Below are 14,272 nucleotides of genomic sequence, written 5' to 3'. Positions count from 1 at the left end.
TCCATGTTCTTCTCCATGTATCTTCTAAACTTAAATGAACTTCATATGTTGAACCAATTTGATTTTCCTATGATATTAACATTTAATACGCACTACTAATTTTGAAACAAAATATATCATTACCCATTACAGAATACAATGAATCATAACAGCTCTAAAGAAGTTAGACAACATAGCATATCAGTTCTTAATAGTAGAAGAAGCAATGGTGCACATTCGAATGCAAATAAAGAAAATCACTTACCAGCATCAACATCTCGAAGTAAAGACAAATCTTCTTCAAGAACTCTTCTCTCAGCTGCGAAAAAAGGTACACATAGATTTTTGTTTTGGATTCATTGCCAGCAGTATAATTGTACGAGTAGATTTAACTTATAGGCACTCAAAAGTGAAGTTCATACTACTTTTCGCACAAATTTTAAGTAAGCGTATTATCCTTGTGGTATTGTGGATGTGCTACATTGTTTAGTGTTACTGCATAATGTATTCATAGTTGCAGTATCAAGGTATACGAATACCGCTGAAGATATAAACATTACTCAACAATCTACATACACAAGGTCATCTACAAGTCCACTAACTAATGTTTCCAATGGTAAGTTGAATTATTGTTGTTTGAGTAAATTTTACCTAAATGATTTTCATTTAATTTGTTATGTTGTATTGTGTTTAAACCAAATTTTGATTGTCTAACAGTATGCTTGACACAAAGGAATTCAAGTGTCATTGGTAACTCATATACAAGTTATTGTGGTTAGTACTTCATAATGCAATTTCTATTAGGCAAGTATAACTATTTACAAGACCATTATGAATCATTGATTTAAGCTGATTATATGTTGGGTATTATCAGGTCAAAGACATCAATCAAAAGGCAGTTTGATAATTAATCCTCTTTCAAGTAATAGCCCTACAAGTAGCTCTCAACAAACACAACATCGCACAACTATTCTTCCTAATACAAGAAGAAAAAGTCAAAACATACTACAAGTACAAGACTCCTCAACTGTCATGAGCACTATTTCACCCGGAACACCACATTTAGATCAATGTAAGTTTCCATAGTCATTTTAGTAACATATTAATCAATTAATATGTTACTATTTCACCCGGAACGCCACAGTTGGATCAACGTAACTATTTATTTTTCAGGTTCTTTACATCCAAGTTCAAGCACCTTTTCTGAAATCAATTACATAGGATCTCCATCGAGTACGGACCCTTGTGTAACTCCTAATATGGCAATTCATAAGCCTAACCGTACACACTATGATTCGCTTGGTATGATTTTGTTATGAAAGTAATCGTGAAGAAATATAGTTAACTGCAAATTGTTACACATCTAATCATTGTACATACTATAACAGGCCTCGATACTCCTTTATCTGTTTTGACCCGTGAGATATTTCTCTCCGGATCTACGTCACTGAATGATACACCGTCCGACTATAGAGGATCTTTTGGTATTACACTATATTTTTTTCATAGTAAATAATTAATTTAATTATCATTGACAATTTTATATCTACGTATATGTTATGTTATATGCTGTTCTTTTTCTGTTCAGGAATTCACACAACTGAAGTGCAAAACAACAATCTGCTTCATTCAAATATTAGTACTCACAATTTAAATATTTCGAATTGTCGAGATCCAAAAGCAACAAGGAAGAATAAGTGTCAAGCAAGAGTTAATCCTAATATTGTTGTCCCAGTATTTGATATTCAAATACCTAAAATACCGGATCAACAATCTCAATTGTTGGAAATAAAAAAGTTATATGGAATTTCTAAAGGTATGATTATACATATTATATGATAATGTTATATACTATCGAATATGCTTAATACACAGAGTTAATGGAATTTTTTCAATTTCCTTTCTTTGATGCAGATTATTTGGACCACGGAGACCCATTATCGATTTGTAGCATGTGCCGTGCTATTCTTTGGCATTCTGAAACACTAACAAACAATCATAATGGTAGGAAATCTTCGTATTCGATGTGTTGTGGTCAAGGAAAAGTTGAGTTGCCAGAAATACCAAACCCTCCACTTCTGTTCACGAGGTTATATCAAAACAAACATCAAAAGAGCAAAAGTTTTATGAAATATGTTAGGGCTTACAACAATATGTTTTCTTTCACTTCGATGGGAGGTAAAATCGATAAATCTGTGAATAATGGACGTGGTCCCTATGTCTTTAGGTTATCGGGGCAGAATTGTCATCTCACCGGAAGTCTTCTCCCTAATGATGGTTGTAATCCAAAATTTTCACAACTATACATTTACGATACGGAAAATGAAGTCCATCATCGCATGAATGCTGCAAGGTATATTTGGCATACATATCATTCATCGATTATATTATTACATTCTATAAAACTTTTATATTTTGTTAACTGAATTTTTTTTTACAAACAGAATTGGAGGTGGAGTTGAGAAATCTAATGACTCACTTGATCCCGAACTCATCAGTGAGATTAAGAAAGTTTTGGATGCTTGCAATCCTTATGTTATTTCTTATATAATGGCAAGGGATGGCTTTCAAGAAAATCCACACCAACATCTTAGATTAAGACTGATAGCGAGAAGGAACACCGATGGTAGGACTTATAATCTTCCTACTGCTTCGGAAGTAGCTGGATTAATTGTTGGAGACATAGATTCTTCTTTTGAGGAACGAGATATTATTGTTGAAACCAAGTCAGGCCAGTTGAAGAGAATAAGTGAATTGCATCCAGGTTACCTCTCCCTTCAGTATCCATTACTATTTCCTCTTGGACAAGATGGTTATAGACGTGGTATCAAGCATAGGAATGTTGATGGCAATAATAATTCTGGTCATACTGATGTGACCATTAGAGAGTACTTTGCATATTACCTTCAAGAAAGGTTATATACACCTTCTTTGCTCCACATGGCCAAAAAGCTATATCAACAATTTCTGGTTGACGCATATACGATGATGGAGGCTGAGAGGTTGTCATATATACGTTCCCAAAAAAAAAAACTTAGGTCGGATAACTATAAAGATGTACGTAACAATGTCATCGGAGGAAATACAAAAGCATCTAACACCGGAAAGAGGATAATATTGCCTTCTTCATTTACAGGAGGTTCTAGATATATGATGCAAAATTATTTGGATGCAATGGCAATAGTCAGACATTTTGGATATCCGGATTTGTTCATAACTTTTACTTGCAATCCAAAGTGGCCAGAAATTGTCCGTTTTCTAAACAATAAGGATTTAAATTCGGAAGACAGGCCTGATATTTTATCTAGAGTTTTTAAAATGAAGCTTGATAGTATGATCAAAGATTTCAAAGACAATCATGTTTTTGGAGAGGTGGAAGCAGGTATGTACAAACTCTAGGTACAAGTATTATATGAAATTATTTGTAACAGTTTAATGCATTTGATTTTGTTTTCATGTATTTTTCTTATTTTCATTAAAGTTATTAATCCAGCGAATTAAACAATATTTTTATGCAGTTGTTTACACAATAGAATTTCAAAAACGTGGACTCCCTCATTCACACATCTGCCTATTTTTGAAAGCTCCTTATAAGTTTCCAACGTCACAGCATGTGGACAATATCATCTCTGCTGAAATACCAGACAAATCTAAAGATCCTGAATTGTATGAACTTGTGGCTGACTTTATGTTGCATGGTCCATGTGGTACTCAAAATCCTAAAAGTCCTTGTATGAATGACCAGAAGCGATGCTCTAAATTATTTCCAAAACCTTTTAGACAACATACATCTGTTGATGATGCTGGGTATCCTCTATATCGAAGACGTGATAATGGATGTTATGTCTCTAAAGGTGATTCTGTACTAAACAATGGATTTGTTGTTCCATACAATTCTTTTCTTCTCAAAAGGTACCAGTCCCATATAAACGTAGAATGGTGTAATCAGACTGGTGCGATCAAATATTTGTTTAAGTATATAAACAAAGGACCTGACAGAATTACAGCTGGCATAGTTACGACGAATAGTGATGAGAATGGTGAAGTGGATGGGAGAAATGTCGATGAAATAAAGGAGTATTACGACTGCAGATATATTTCAGCGTGCGAAGCTGCTTGGAGAATTTTTGGAAACGAAATTCACTATAGAACTGTTGCTGTTGAAAGATTACCTTTCCATCTTCCTGGTGAACAATCAGTTATTTTCGACGATGACGATGACCTTCATGATATTATTGAAAACCCTTCTGTTGCTCATTCTATGTTTACAAGTTGGATGGAAAGAAATACATTTGATGAGGATGCCCGGAAACTAACATATACGGAATTTCCTAATAAGTATGTTTGGGATGCAACAAACAGATGTTGGAGTCCAAGGAAACAACGATTTAAATTAGGACGAATACATCATGTTCCTCCATCAACCGGCGAAGCTTATTATTTAAGGATTCTTTTGAACAAAGTTAAAGGTCCAACATGCTTTGAAGACATTCGGACGGTCAATGGAAAGGTTTGTCCAACGTTTAAGGACGCATGTTATGAGCTTGGAGTTTTAGATGATGACAAAGAATATGTTGAAGCTATTAAACAAGCAAGTCAGTGGTCATCCGGTAGTTATTTAAGGTCATTATTTGTGATGTTGTTAGTTTCTAACAATTTATCAAGACCTGATCATGTATGGTCAGAATGTCGTCAGGAACTTGGTGAAGACATACTACATATTCAAAGGAAAAGACTGCAGTATCCAGGTTTGCTTCTGAACATGCTTATATAATTTGTTTATATAGTTGTTTATTTTTCAATATACTTATTTTTTAAAGTAGCAATCTATATCCATTGACATGAATACTAAACTTAAACGTTGGACAAGTGTCCATATATACAATCTTAAGTGAAAATCATGTTTTATAGTAAAGTTTGTATCATGCTTTTTCATGAAAGGCAATAAGATTTTATTAATTCATCAAACAGCACGCATGTATATTGGATCCTGATTGTTAACCCACTTAAACAGAATTAGTTGAAAAGCCTTCACCATCTACAACAATTCTCACTGTTTCTGTTGCTGGAATAATTGTATAAATATTTTACTGTTGATGGTGGTCATTGTGTGCTGCTGTAAACAATTGGTGTAAAAGTTTTTGGTATATATTCACTGTACAGTCCCCATGCTCCTAAAAAAACATGTATTGTTTTACTTTTAGTGCAGTCCCTATTTATCTAATTACTAATGTCATTAGATATTTCATTATAACTAATATTTATATTGTATTTTTATTATCATTTATATATATGAAGAATATACTATGGAGCAAGAGGATATTGACAATCATACGTTGTATGAGATTGAACTACTTTTGCGTAATCAAGGTAGTACATTGAAATTTTTTCCAGGAATGCCATATCCATCCAGTGAGTATGTTATAGATACTACGAATAGATTGATTCATGATGAACTTCGGTATGATCGTAAAGCTTTGAAATTAGAACATGACAATCTATTTAGTAGTTTGAATCCGGAGCATAAAGGTGTGTATGAAGTAATTGTGTCTGCTGTTGAACATGATGATGGAGGTGTTTTCTTTCTTTACGGGTATGGTGGGACTGGCAAGACCTTTTTATGGAAAACATTGTCTACAGCAATTAGATCTAAAGGAAAAATTGTTTTAAATGTTGCTTCAAGTGGAATTGCCTCACTTTTGCTAAGTGGTGGCAGAACTGCGCATTCTCGATTTGTGATTCCCATTAATATTACGGAAGATTCATTTTGTTCTATTAATGTCAACAGCCAACTTGCAGATTTGTTGAGGTTAGCTTCTTTAATAATCTGGGATGAAGCGCCGATGATACACAAACACTGTTTTGAAGCTCTTGACAGGACTATGCGAGATATTATGCGACAAAAAACACTCGAGAGTGAGCAAAAAGTGTTTGGAGGTAAAGTTGTGGTTTTTGGAGGAGATTTTAGACAAATCCTACCAGTTGTCCCAAAAGGAAGTAGACAAGACATAGTGAATGCATCATTGAACTCTTCATATCTATGGGATCACATTAAAGTTCTCAAGTTAAGTGTAAACATGAGATTACAATCCGGATCAAATACTGAAGATATATCAGAGATGAAGGAATTTGCTAAATGGATCTTAGATGTGGGAAATGGTATTGTTGGAGGTCCTAATGATGGTGAAGCTGAAATCAAGATACCGGACGAGTTCTTAATTAAAGAAGGTGATGATCCAATCAAGAGTATCATTGATTCCACATACCCGGACGTGATAAAGAATTTGTATCAACATACCTACTTCCAGGAGAGAGCTATTCTTGCTCCGACACGTGAACATGTTGATAAGATTAATGATCGTTTGTTAGAATTAGTCCCGGGAGAGGAGATCACTTACTTGAGTTGTGATAGTGTTGATGAGAGTGACAACTCCATTACAGCCGACAATGGTTTGCAATCTCCTGAATTTTTAAACAGTCTTAAGTTTTCAGGAATTCCTAACCACAAGTTGGTTTTGAAAGTTGGTGTTCCAATCATGTTATTAAGAAACATCGATCAACCAAATGGTTTGTGTAATGGTACAAGACTCACAGTTATTAAGCTCGAGAAATCGTTGATAACCGCCAGAGTTATAACAGGTACAAATATTTATAATCAAACATAAATAGTGGAATCTATTTTTTATATACTTATGATTGGGGATCTCTATTTGTTGCTGACATGTAGGTTAGTGCTTTGTAGTTGTATAAGTTACACCCCAACATAATTACTTTTGCTAACTCCCAAAAAATTACTGCTGTTGTTGACCTGTAGGGTGGTCTAAACTAAAAAAAATGTTTGTTCAAACAAGTTGTTGACCATCGGTGGTGTAGAAAACGTACTGCCCAACTTAATGACTTTCGATTATGGACTGAAACTATAGCTTCCTTATGTTGTTATTATTAAACTATAACATTTTAAATAGTCACGATTAGCATTATTTATCTTAATGGCAACTATATTTATGCATGATTAACAGGTACAAATATTGGATTTCAAACCTTGATCCCACGTATGAAATTGAGTCCTACTGATAAATCATTACCATTCAAGATCATCAGAAAGCAGTTTCCAATCTCAATGTGTTTTGCAATGACCATTAATAAAAGTCAAGGTCAATCGTTATCTTATGTCGGTTTATTTTTACCCCGACCGGTCTTCACTCATGGTCAGTTGTACGTTGCTATTTCGAGAGTAAAGAGTAAGAAGGGATTAAAAGTACTCATTTGTGATAAAGATATGAATGTTGGTAGTACTACAACCAATGTAGTCTACAAAGAAGTCCTTCAAAGGTTATGATAAATAATACTTTTCACTAGGTATGTTATCTTTCACCTTTATAATCAACATCCTTTTTGTTATATTTGGTTTAATAACAATAATATGTTTTGTTGGTTTAACTGTCACCAGGTAGGTTTGAATAGCTATGATGATTTGAAGCGAGAACTCAACTTCTGCCCCTTTAGGTGCAATTTTGAAAGTATGTATTATTAATATTAATATATACATAATATAATATATACATTAACATAGGTTCCATGTTATGTGTTTGAAGGGTTTTGTATCCTTTAATGGCGATTCAGTAGTTGGATTAGATGGTGACAGTCTGATTGCTATACTCCCACTCTCAAGCGAAAAAGTGAGATTATTGACATTGATGAGGATTTTTGGAGTTCATCAAGATTGAGAAGCCCTGATTTTAATTTTCTATAATAATATAATGTCTCTTAAACTGTATGAAGTTTTTGTTTTTTTAAACTTTAAGTTATGTTTTGTTGGATATTTTTTGTTTTAGTATCTTGATCACCATTAATCCTTTGAAGTTCAAAGTATGTGTACATGGTTTCCAGATTTTGGTTTTAATATGAATGTTTGGTTATTCAAAAAAGAAATAAAATTAAAAATTAATGAAGCCAATCTGCAATTTTAAGTTATCCGCAAAAGTCTATACATGTACATATCATATATATATATATATATAAATATAAACGTCATGTTTTTTTAGCTACTAATAAAACTTATTTTAAGTTATTATTACAATGAATAAATGCATTTTAGTCTCCTATGTAGTTGGTAATTGGTAATTAATTCTATTAATAACCTTTAATAAATGCCATCCACTTTTTTTGCTACAATTTATCGGAAATTTAAACCTTTCACACGGTTTGTTTGTTGATATCAATTATCAATTAATTTAATAAATGCTACTAACCTAACAAATAATTCTTAGTCTTCAAAAAAAATCACTGGAAAATCTCTCAAAAGTATATCTACATTCAATCAAGAGTTCCTCTCCAGTATTACATATTCCAAATTCCATCTTCTAAAAGGTTTGTACATCTTTAATCTATCTAATTCACGCATGAAATTTGGAAATATGCATATCTTCTGTGTTAGTTTTATGCAGAAATTTTACATGTTCATGAATCGCAAGAAATATTTTTTAAATCAGTTTGCAGAGATCTGAAGATTTAACACAATGTAGATAGCAGACTTACCCATGCTTCAGATGTTATTTTTTAATCTGTTTCTCCAACTAATAAGTATTACTCCATATTTGTTATTGTTTCGTCACTTTTTCATCCTTCTTTTACTGAAAGCACTTATAAGAGCTATATGTTTGTTGCTATTTCTTGACATATGTTGAAAGCTGATGATTCAGTGGGTAGGAATTGCTACTTACACTTACAGTTAGGGTCACTGTCAATTTGAATACTAAGCCTTCAACAAATAACATAAATCTTGGATGATATATTATAAAATCTGCCATGTTTACGTTTGTACAAAGTACCTTTGAACATTAAACTTGTGTGTATGTATCAGTAACACATTTTGGTTGTTGCAAATCCGTAATGGTTTTTTAACTTAGTTGTACTACTGCTTCCAAAACTCAGAGTTGTTTCATGGGATGATATCATCTAGAATTTGAAACTTTGTTTCCATCTATAATTTTAACTTTGTTCCCCTTTAAAGATTTAATGTCTTTAGTATTGTGTAATAAACATCAATCTCTAATCTCTATAGTGAAATCTTATTAAGGCTATATACTAAGTTACTCTGAGAACTTAGGTTTTGTCTTCAATTTTGTTACTTTTGGTATTTCATATGTCAATAACTTCTTAAAGAAATTACATATCTGTTTATTAGAATACATAGATTGATAATGAATAATACTCTCTTCCTCATTCACTAAAGTTTTCAGGTTGATATATGATGGAAAACTATTCGGATGCAATGACAGTAGATAGACGTTTTGGAGATCCGAATGTGTTCATAACTGTTACATGCAAACCAAAAGGTCATGAAATGGTCCGTTTCTTACAAAATAAGAAATTGAAACACGATGACATACATGAAATCACATATAGAGTATTTAAAATGAAGGTAGATAATATGATTAAAGACTTCAAAGAGAATCAAGTTTTTGGCGAAGTTGAATCAGGTATCTCCGGTCCCTTTTTTGATATTAAGTGAGTGTATATTCACTAAATAAATATACTCTTTTATATCTTAATTGTAATTTTAATTATTAGACACTTTGATCTTCATTGCAGTTGTTTACACAATTGGAGTTCAAAATCGTGGTCTTCCTCACGCACACATCCGTCTGTTTTTGAAATTGAAATCTACTGATAAGTTACCAACTCAACATGTTGATCGTATTATTTCTTTTGAACTTCCAGACAAGGTTGAAGATTGAGAAGTGATGAACTTGCAAGATTGCTTTGCTTTTGTCAGCTATTGTTAAGTAATTTGAGACTATGGTGTTTGATTGTAATTCTTATCGGGTTCTGAATGTTGTTGTTTTTAATAGTTGCAAAAACATTGATGTATTCTGTTATGTTGAACTTCGTGTATTTGAACAAGGTTTCTCTAATAAAGTTTTCAATGTAGTCTTTTGACTCTCCTTAATGATCATATTTCAGCTTTAGGTCAACTACAACCTACAATAGGCAGACGCTTTGAATCGAGGCATGAGATACATTGCGCATATAAGAGAAGGATTTTTACACGCAACTTCCACTCTATCATATACTTTATGGAATAATGTTTGATGAGAAATTGAAGATATGTCAAGTACTTTTAGTTGTGTAGGATTTCTTTAATCAATTTAAATAAGTGTGGTTAATGGCAACAGATTTCCTTATCCATAAAAGTTGATGAAATGTTAATAATGCTAAACCCGTATTTTCACGGGTCACTGAACTAGTTCTATTCTATATTGTGTTGTTTTTTCGTTATTTTTAAGGTCACGTGATGGGCACATGCTTAATTACCAGTAAGTTAAAAAATCTGATTTTTTTTATCATAAGAAAAAGTCAAAAACATAATGAAAGATAAGATCAGTAGTCTTTTCACTAGCCACAATTGCTTTATTTGATTTGCGTAATTGCAACCACTATTTGGCTAGAGTAGCCAAAAACAACCCAAATTTTGGATTGGACTATGATTTTTAGGACCTAAATCGACTTTATGTCTTTGATGAGCCTGTTCAAATCCTTAAATGAAGATCCATCTTGTGCAACACCTTGAGCAGCAGAATTTGCCAATGCATTTGCAGACTTTATAAACTCATTTCTTTTTAAATCGATAACATCATTAATCGCCTTCTCGATTACAACTCTATCACAAGTATCTTTTATGTCGATTCCAATCTTCCACACTTCACTCACAAATCGACTGTTCACTTGTTGATCCACATTAAGTGGCCAACAAATCATCGGTACGCCCTCCACTATACTCTCCATAGTTGAGTTCCATCCGCTATGAGTCAGAAACCCACCTATCGCTGAATGGGCTAAAACTTCCTCTTGCGGGACCCATTCCGCAAAAAATCCTCTTTTTTTGGTTTCGTCCACAAGAATTTTTGCAACTTGACTATCATCATACTCTCCAATAACCGACCCTGGCCGTTTAACCATCAAAAAATGCTTTCCACTATTCACTAAACCATGCCATATCTCAAAGAACTGATCCTTTGTCATAATCGCTAAGCTTCCAATACTAACGTAAATGACTGACTTTGCGGGCTGTTTGTCAAGCCACGAGAGACAAGTTCGGTTTTCTTCCCAAAGACTATTTGAACCAACCGTTTGGGTCACTAGTTCAGGCTCCATAGCAAGACAAGACTTGAACAAATTATGCAATGGGCCTATGCAATATATGTTTGGGCAGACATTGCGCAAGTGAACTAGTATAGATGCATCCAATACTTCAAATGTGTTGATAATGACACCATGAGCTCGAGGGACACAACGAGCTTCGTTTAGTATGATCTCCGTAAGGTGACTAGTTATGTTGTCACCACGACAAAAGCCGGGGAGATCACGACGCCGTAGAAAAGTTTCCGTGGCCGGAACACTCTTTATTGAGACGTCCAAGTCATTACCTATATATAGTCAAACAATGTATACACATCACTTAAATGACAATTTCAAGTTTTTAAACATTATAGTATACCAACTTCCTTGTACCAATTTCAAGAAATAAACAAACAAAAATAGATATTTACATATACTTGCATTATTTTGTATTTTATATTTTATATTTTATGTTTATGATTAAATTTGTCATTATCTTCCTCGTTCGTATCCGCATATGCAAAATTGATATTGAGAAGTTATTCTCACACACCACTTTTTGATTCATATACACTTAATTATCTATATCTATATTACCCTTAATTATACTTACAATAATAATATAAGTTTCACTCTCTAGATTAATCGAGGGGCATAACTGTAAGTTTATGGGACAAAAGTGTATATGGATCAAAAAGTGATGTGTGAGGATCACATTAAATATTAAGTATTGTTTATTATTATATATTATTATTTATATTTTACAATAAATATTAAAAAAATAAACAAAAGAAAAGGTTAAGATAATTCGAATTTGAAAAAATATAAAATGAACTTGAAAATGACTTCTGAACAATAGGCTGCTTCACTAATAAAGGAAATAAAACGAAATAAAAGGCCAAAATTAAAGTTAATTAATTTTAAATATAAAATACTTAAAATTACGAGTTATTAAGTTTATCTCATAGTAGTCTTTTTCTTAATTCTTTTGATGATAAATACAATTCAACAAGAATAATCATACCTATGAATCGTTAGTTTAAATATTATAAAATTGTTAAAAATTTAACATCCTTATGTCATGTAACAACAAAACTTGACGAATTCTATTCTACTAGTACATTATTTAACAATTAATAAATTATTTTATAAATGACTGAATATGAGTAGATTGCTAGTAAAAGTACAGTAGTAATAAAAGTTTGCTTACTGTTAAAAGGAACCTCGCCGTCTTCAATAAGTTTAGGAAGACACAAGTAAGTCCAAAGTGCACACGGACTCACAGTTTCAAAATAAATCAAAGGAACATTAATCTCTTGAGCAACATCAAGCGCAAACGAAAACGACCCGTCGGGTATAATAACCGTAACCGGACACTCAGAATTGGAGCAAAAACAACCCGACACCATCATTTCTCTAAAACTAGGTTCAGTCACATTTTTCATTCCTTCAAAAACTTCCACAAATCGTTCCGTAGAACGAGGATGATCATCAGGAAGTCCATCAGATATTGTCTGGAATCGAAAGTTAGGGTAACGGCTGAAACGTGACAAAACGTTTGTGTGACGAAGTAAATTTCGTTGGATGAATTCGGTGTTGAGGACAGTAACGGAGATACCGGAGAGGCAGAGTAATTCCGCTAATTTTAACATGCAATTAACGGGGCCTTGCATGGGTATAGGAAAAAGCAGGGCATGAGTAGTAATAGCAATAGACATTTTTATTATTATTGAGTTTATTGAGTTTTTGATTTTGATTGATGATTGTGTGAGAATGGTGACTGTGATTTATATGCAACCAAAAATTAAATAAAGAAGGTAATTAATTACTGTGTACGTAATTTGAAATCAAGAGAAAAGATACGGTGGTATCATCATATTTTTAGTGTGAATGTCAGTTTATTTGACATTGTCACAACTGGCCATATTGAATATTTTAGTTTTTTTATCATCCAAATCACTACTTCAATTCATTGACATTCTTAGACCTTTTTTTTTTTTTTCCGTAGTTTGTGACGACATGGATAACTTATCACAATTATATTTTGAGCTAAACTCATGACCAATCAATAATGTTTTCCAAAAATCTAATCCTCTATAAGTAAGAAGGAAACTCTACACTAAAGGGACATCTTACGTTCGGTGATTGATTCTAAAATATTTTTCGTCCGATGTAAAATGTTAGAAATAATTTGAAAAAAAAAACAAGTGAGAGCAAACCCTCTTTTAAATATAAATATACAATACGTCGAACATTAACATATAAATACACTTATAAAAATTTCGTTCGTCGGAGATGTACGACCCTGGTTGCACCCTTCATAAGTCCGCTTTTGCTTACGGTCACATGGTAGAAGATAGTGCCCGACAGTGGCGGATCTAGGATTTGTGGTCACTGGTGTCACCGGTTAAAACTTCAAAAGTTTTTCTATTAGATGGCTTATTTCAATGGTATCACAAAAAAAAAAAAAAATACACTATCCACTGGTATCACTAATTAAAAACTTAAAAAAAAAAATTCACTGTATCACGTATTTCAGTAGTATCCGTGCAACAACTGGTTACATACTACATCCGCCCTGATGCCCCAGCGCCTCATACAGCCTCTCTCTCTCTCAGATTTTTTGGTTAGAGATAATCTTCTCAATGAAGGATTGAAGGTTACGATAACTAAATGGTAGAGTTGAATCAGATTTTTCTTGAATTTCATTTTTATTGCAGTCAAAGTGATATTACTCAACTATAAATATTTAATTGACCAGTTTGTTTCTTACGTCAGCATTGTTCACAAACCATCCTAGATTATTGTGACTTGTGACTAAATCCATTTAAGAGAAACTAAAGAAACCGACATGCACTAGTATTATCAAACTTTTTTAACAAATGTTGAGTCGTATATTCGAATTATTCGTTACATCATATAATTTATAATATACGTTAATTAAGGGTGTGTTTGATAAAACTGAATGATTTAGCGCTGAATGGTTCAGAATCTGAATAAAGTTTGTTCTGAATGAAAATAAGCTGTTTGATAATCATTTAGAATGAACAATATAAACCGAGTAAACTTATCTTATGAAAGTGTAACATGAATAAAATATTCAATATACTTGTTAGTTAAGTGTTCAGGATAGGATTTGAGGAGAAAATTACAAGCTCTTAATGGTTAAGAG

General features: G+C 32.8%; 3 protein-coding genes and 1 long non-coding RNA gene across 5 annotated transcripts; 3 read left to right on the top strand and 1 right to left on the bottom strand.

Moving 5' to 3' along the window:
* Positions 1-138: 138 nt before the first annotated feature.
* On the top strand, positions 139-5,061 carry LOC139899759 (uncharacterized). Its single transcript, XM_071882596.1, has 11 exons — positions 139-310; positions 500-595; positions 697-753; positions 854-1,051; positions 1,153-1,281; positions 1,368-1,463; positions 1,568-1,795; positions 1,894-2,332; positions 2,424-3,361; positions 3,498-4,727; positions 4,994-5,061. The coding sequence occupies exons 1-11, from the start codon at positions 139-141 to the stop codon at positions 5,059-5,061; spliced, it is 3,651 nt and encodes a 1,216-aa protein (XP_071738697.1).
* A 224-nt stretch (positions 5,062-5,285) lies between these two features.
* LOC139899758 (uncharacterized) lies at positions 5,286-7,706 on the top strand. Its single transcript, XM_071882595.1, has 3 exons — positions 5,286-6,618; positions 6,999-7,300; positions 7,575-7,706. The coding sequence occupies exons 1-3, from the start codon at positions 5,286-5,288 to the stop codon at positions 7,704-7,706; spliced, it is 1,767 nt and encodes a 588-aa protein (XP_071738696.1).
* Positions 7,707-8,256: 550 nt separating this feature from the next.
* Positions 8,257-9,890, top strand: LOC139895835 (uncharacterized). Of its 2 annotated transcripts, none has more exons than XR_011776045.1 (3): positions 8,257-8,349; positions 9,215-9,461; positions 9,574-9,890. It is a non-coding gene; the product is annotated as an uncharacterized lncRNA (long non-coding RNA). The 2 variants fall into 2 exon arrangements; XR_011776046.1 differs by having other exon boundaries at positions 8,266-8,349; positions 9,222-9,461.
* Positions 9,891-10,421: 531 nt separating this feature from the next.
* Positions 10,422-12,840, bottom strand: LOC139895834 (7-deoxyloganetic acid glucosyltransferase-like). The gene is made up of 2 exons (XM_071878385.1): positions 12,311-12,840; positions 10,422-11,408 (listed from the first exon to the last, which is right to left on the bottom strand). Exons 1-2 carry the CDS (start codon positions 12,816-12,818, stop codon positions 10,480-10,482), a joined length of 1,437 nt encoding a protein of 478 aa, XP_071734486.1. The 5' UTR covers positions 12,819-12,840; the 3' UTR covers positions 10,422-10,479.
* Positions 12,841-14,272: the final 1,432 nt, after the last annotated feature.

This window comes from Rutidosis leptorrhynchoides, chromosome 3 (assembly GCF_046630445.1).
Source record: "Rutidosis leptorrhynchoides isolate AG116_Rl617_1_P2 chromosome 3, CSIRO_AGI_Rlap_v1, whole genome shotgun sequence".
Taxonomy (NCBI): Eukaryota; Viridiplantae; Streptophyta; class Magnoliopsida; order Asterales; family Asteraceae; genus Rutidosis; species Rutidosis leptorrhynchoides.
Note: the sequence above shows the minus strand (reverse complement) of the source record. Positions and strands in the feature narration are given on the sequence as shown.

Coding starts and splice junctions, on each gene's coding strand:
- LOC139899759 (XM_071882596.1), top strand. CDS start 139: ATGAATCATAACAGCTCTAAAGAAGTTAGACAACATAGCATATCAGTT. Junction 1,796..1,893: donor GTTATATGGAATTTCTAAAG/GTATGATTATAC, acceptor TCTTTGATGCAG/ATTATTTGGACCACGGAGAC. Junction 2,333..2,423: donor CATCGCATGAATGCTGCAAG/GTATATTTGGCA, acceptor TTTTACAAACAG/AATTGGAGGTGGAGTTGAGA.
- LOC139895834 (XM_071878385.1), bottom strand. CDS start 12,818: ATGTCTATTGCTATTACTACTCATGCCCTGCTTTTTCCTATACCCATG. Junction 11,409..12,310: donor CGGCGAGGTTCCTTTTAACA/GTAAGCAAACTT, acceptor GACTATATATAG/GTAATGACTTGGACGTCTCA.
- LOC139899758 (XM_071882595.1), top strand. CDS start 5,286: ATGGAGCAAGAGGATATTGACAATCATACGTTGTATGAGATTGAACTA. Junction 6,619..6,998: donor AACCGCCAGAGTTATAACAG/GTACAAATATTT, acceptor CATGATTAACAG/GTACAAATATTGGATTTCAA. Junction 7,301..7,574: donor CCAATGTAGTCTACAAAGAA/GTCCTTCAAAGG, acceptor ATGTGTTTGAAG/GGTTTTGTATCCTTTAATGG.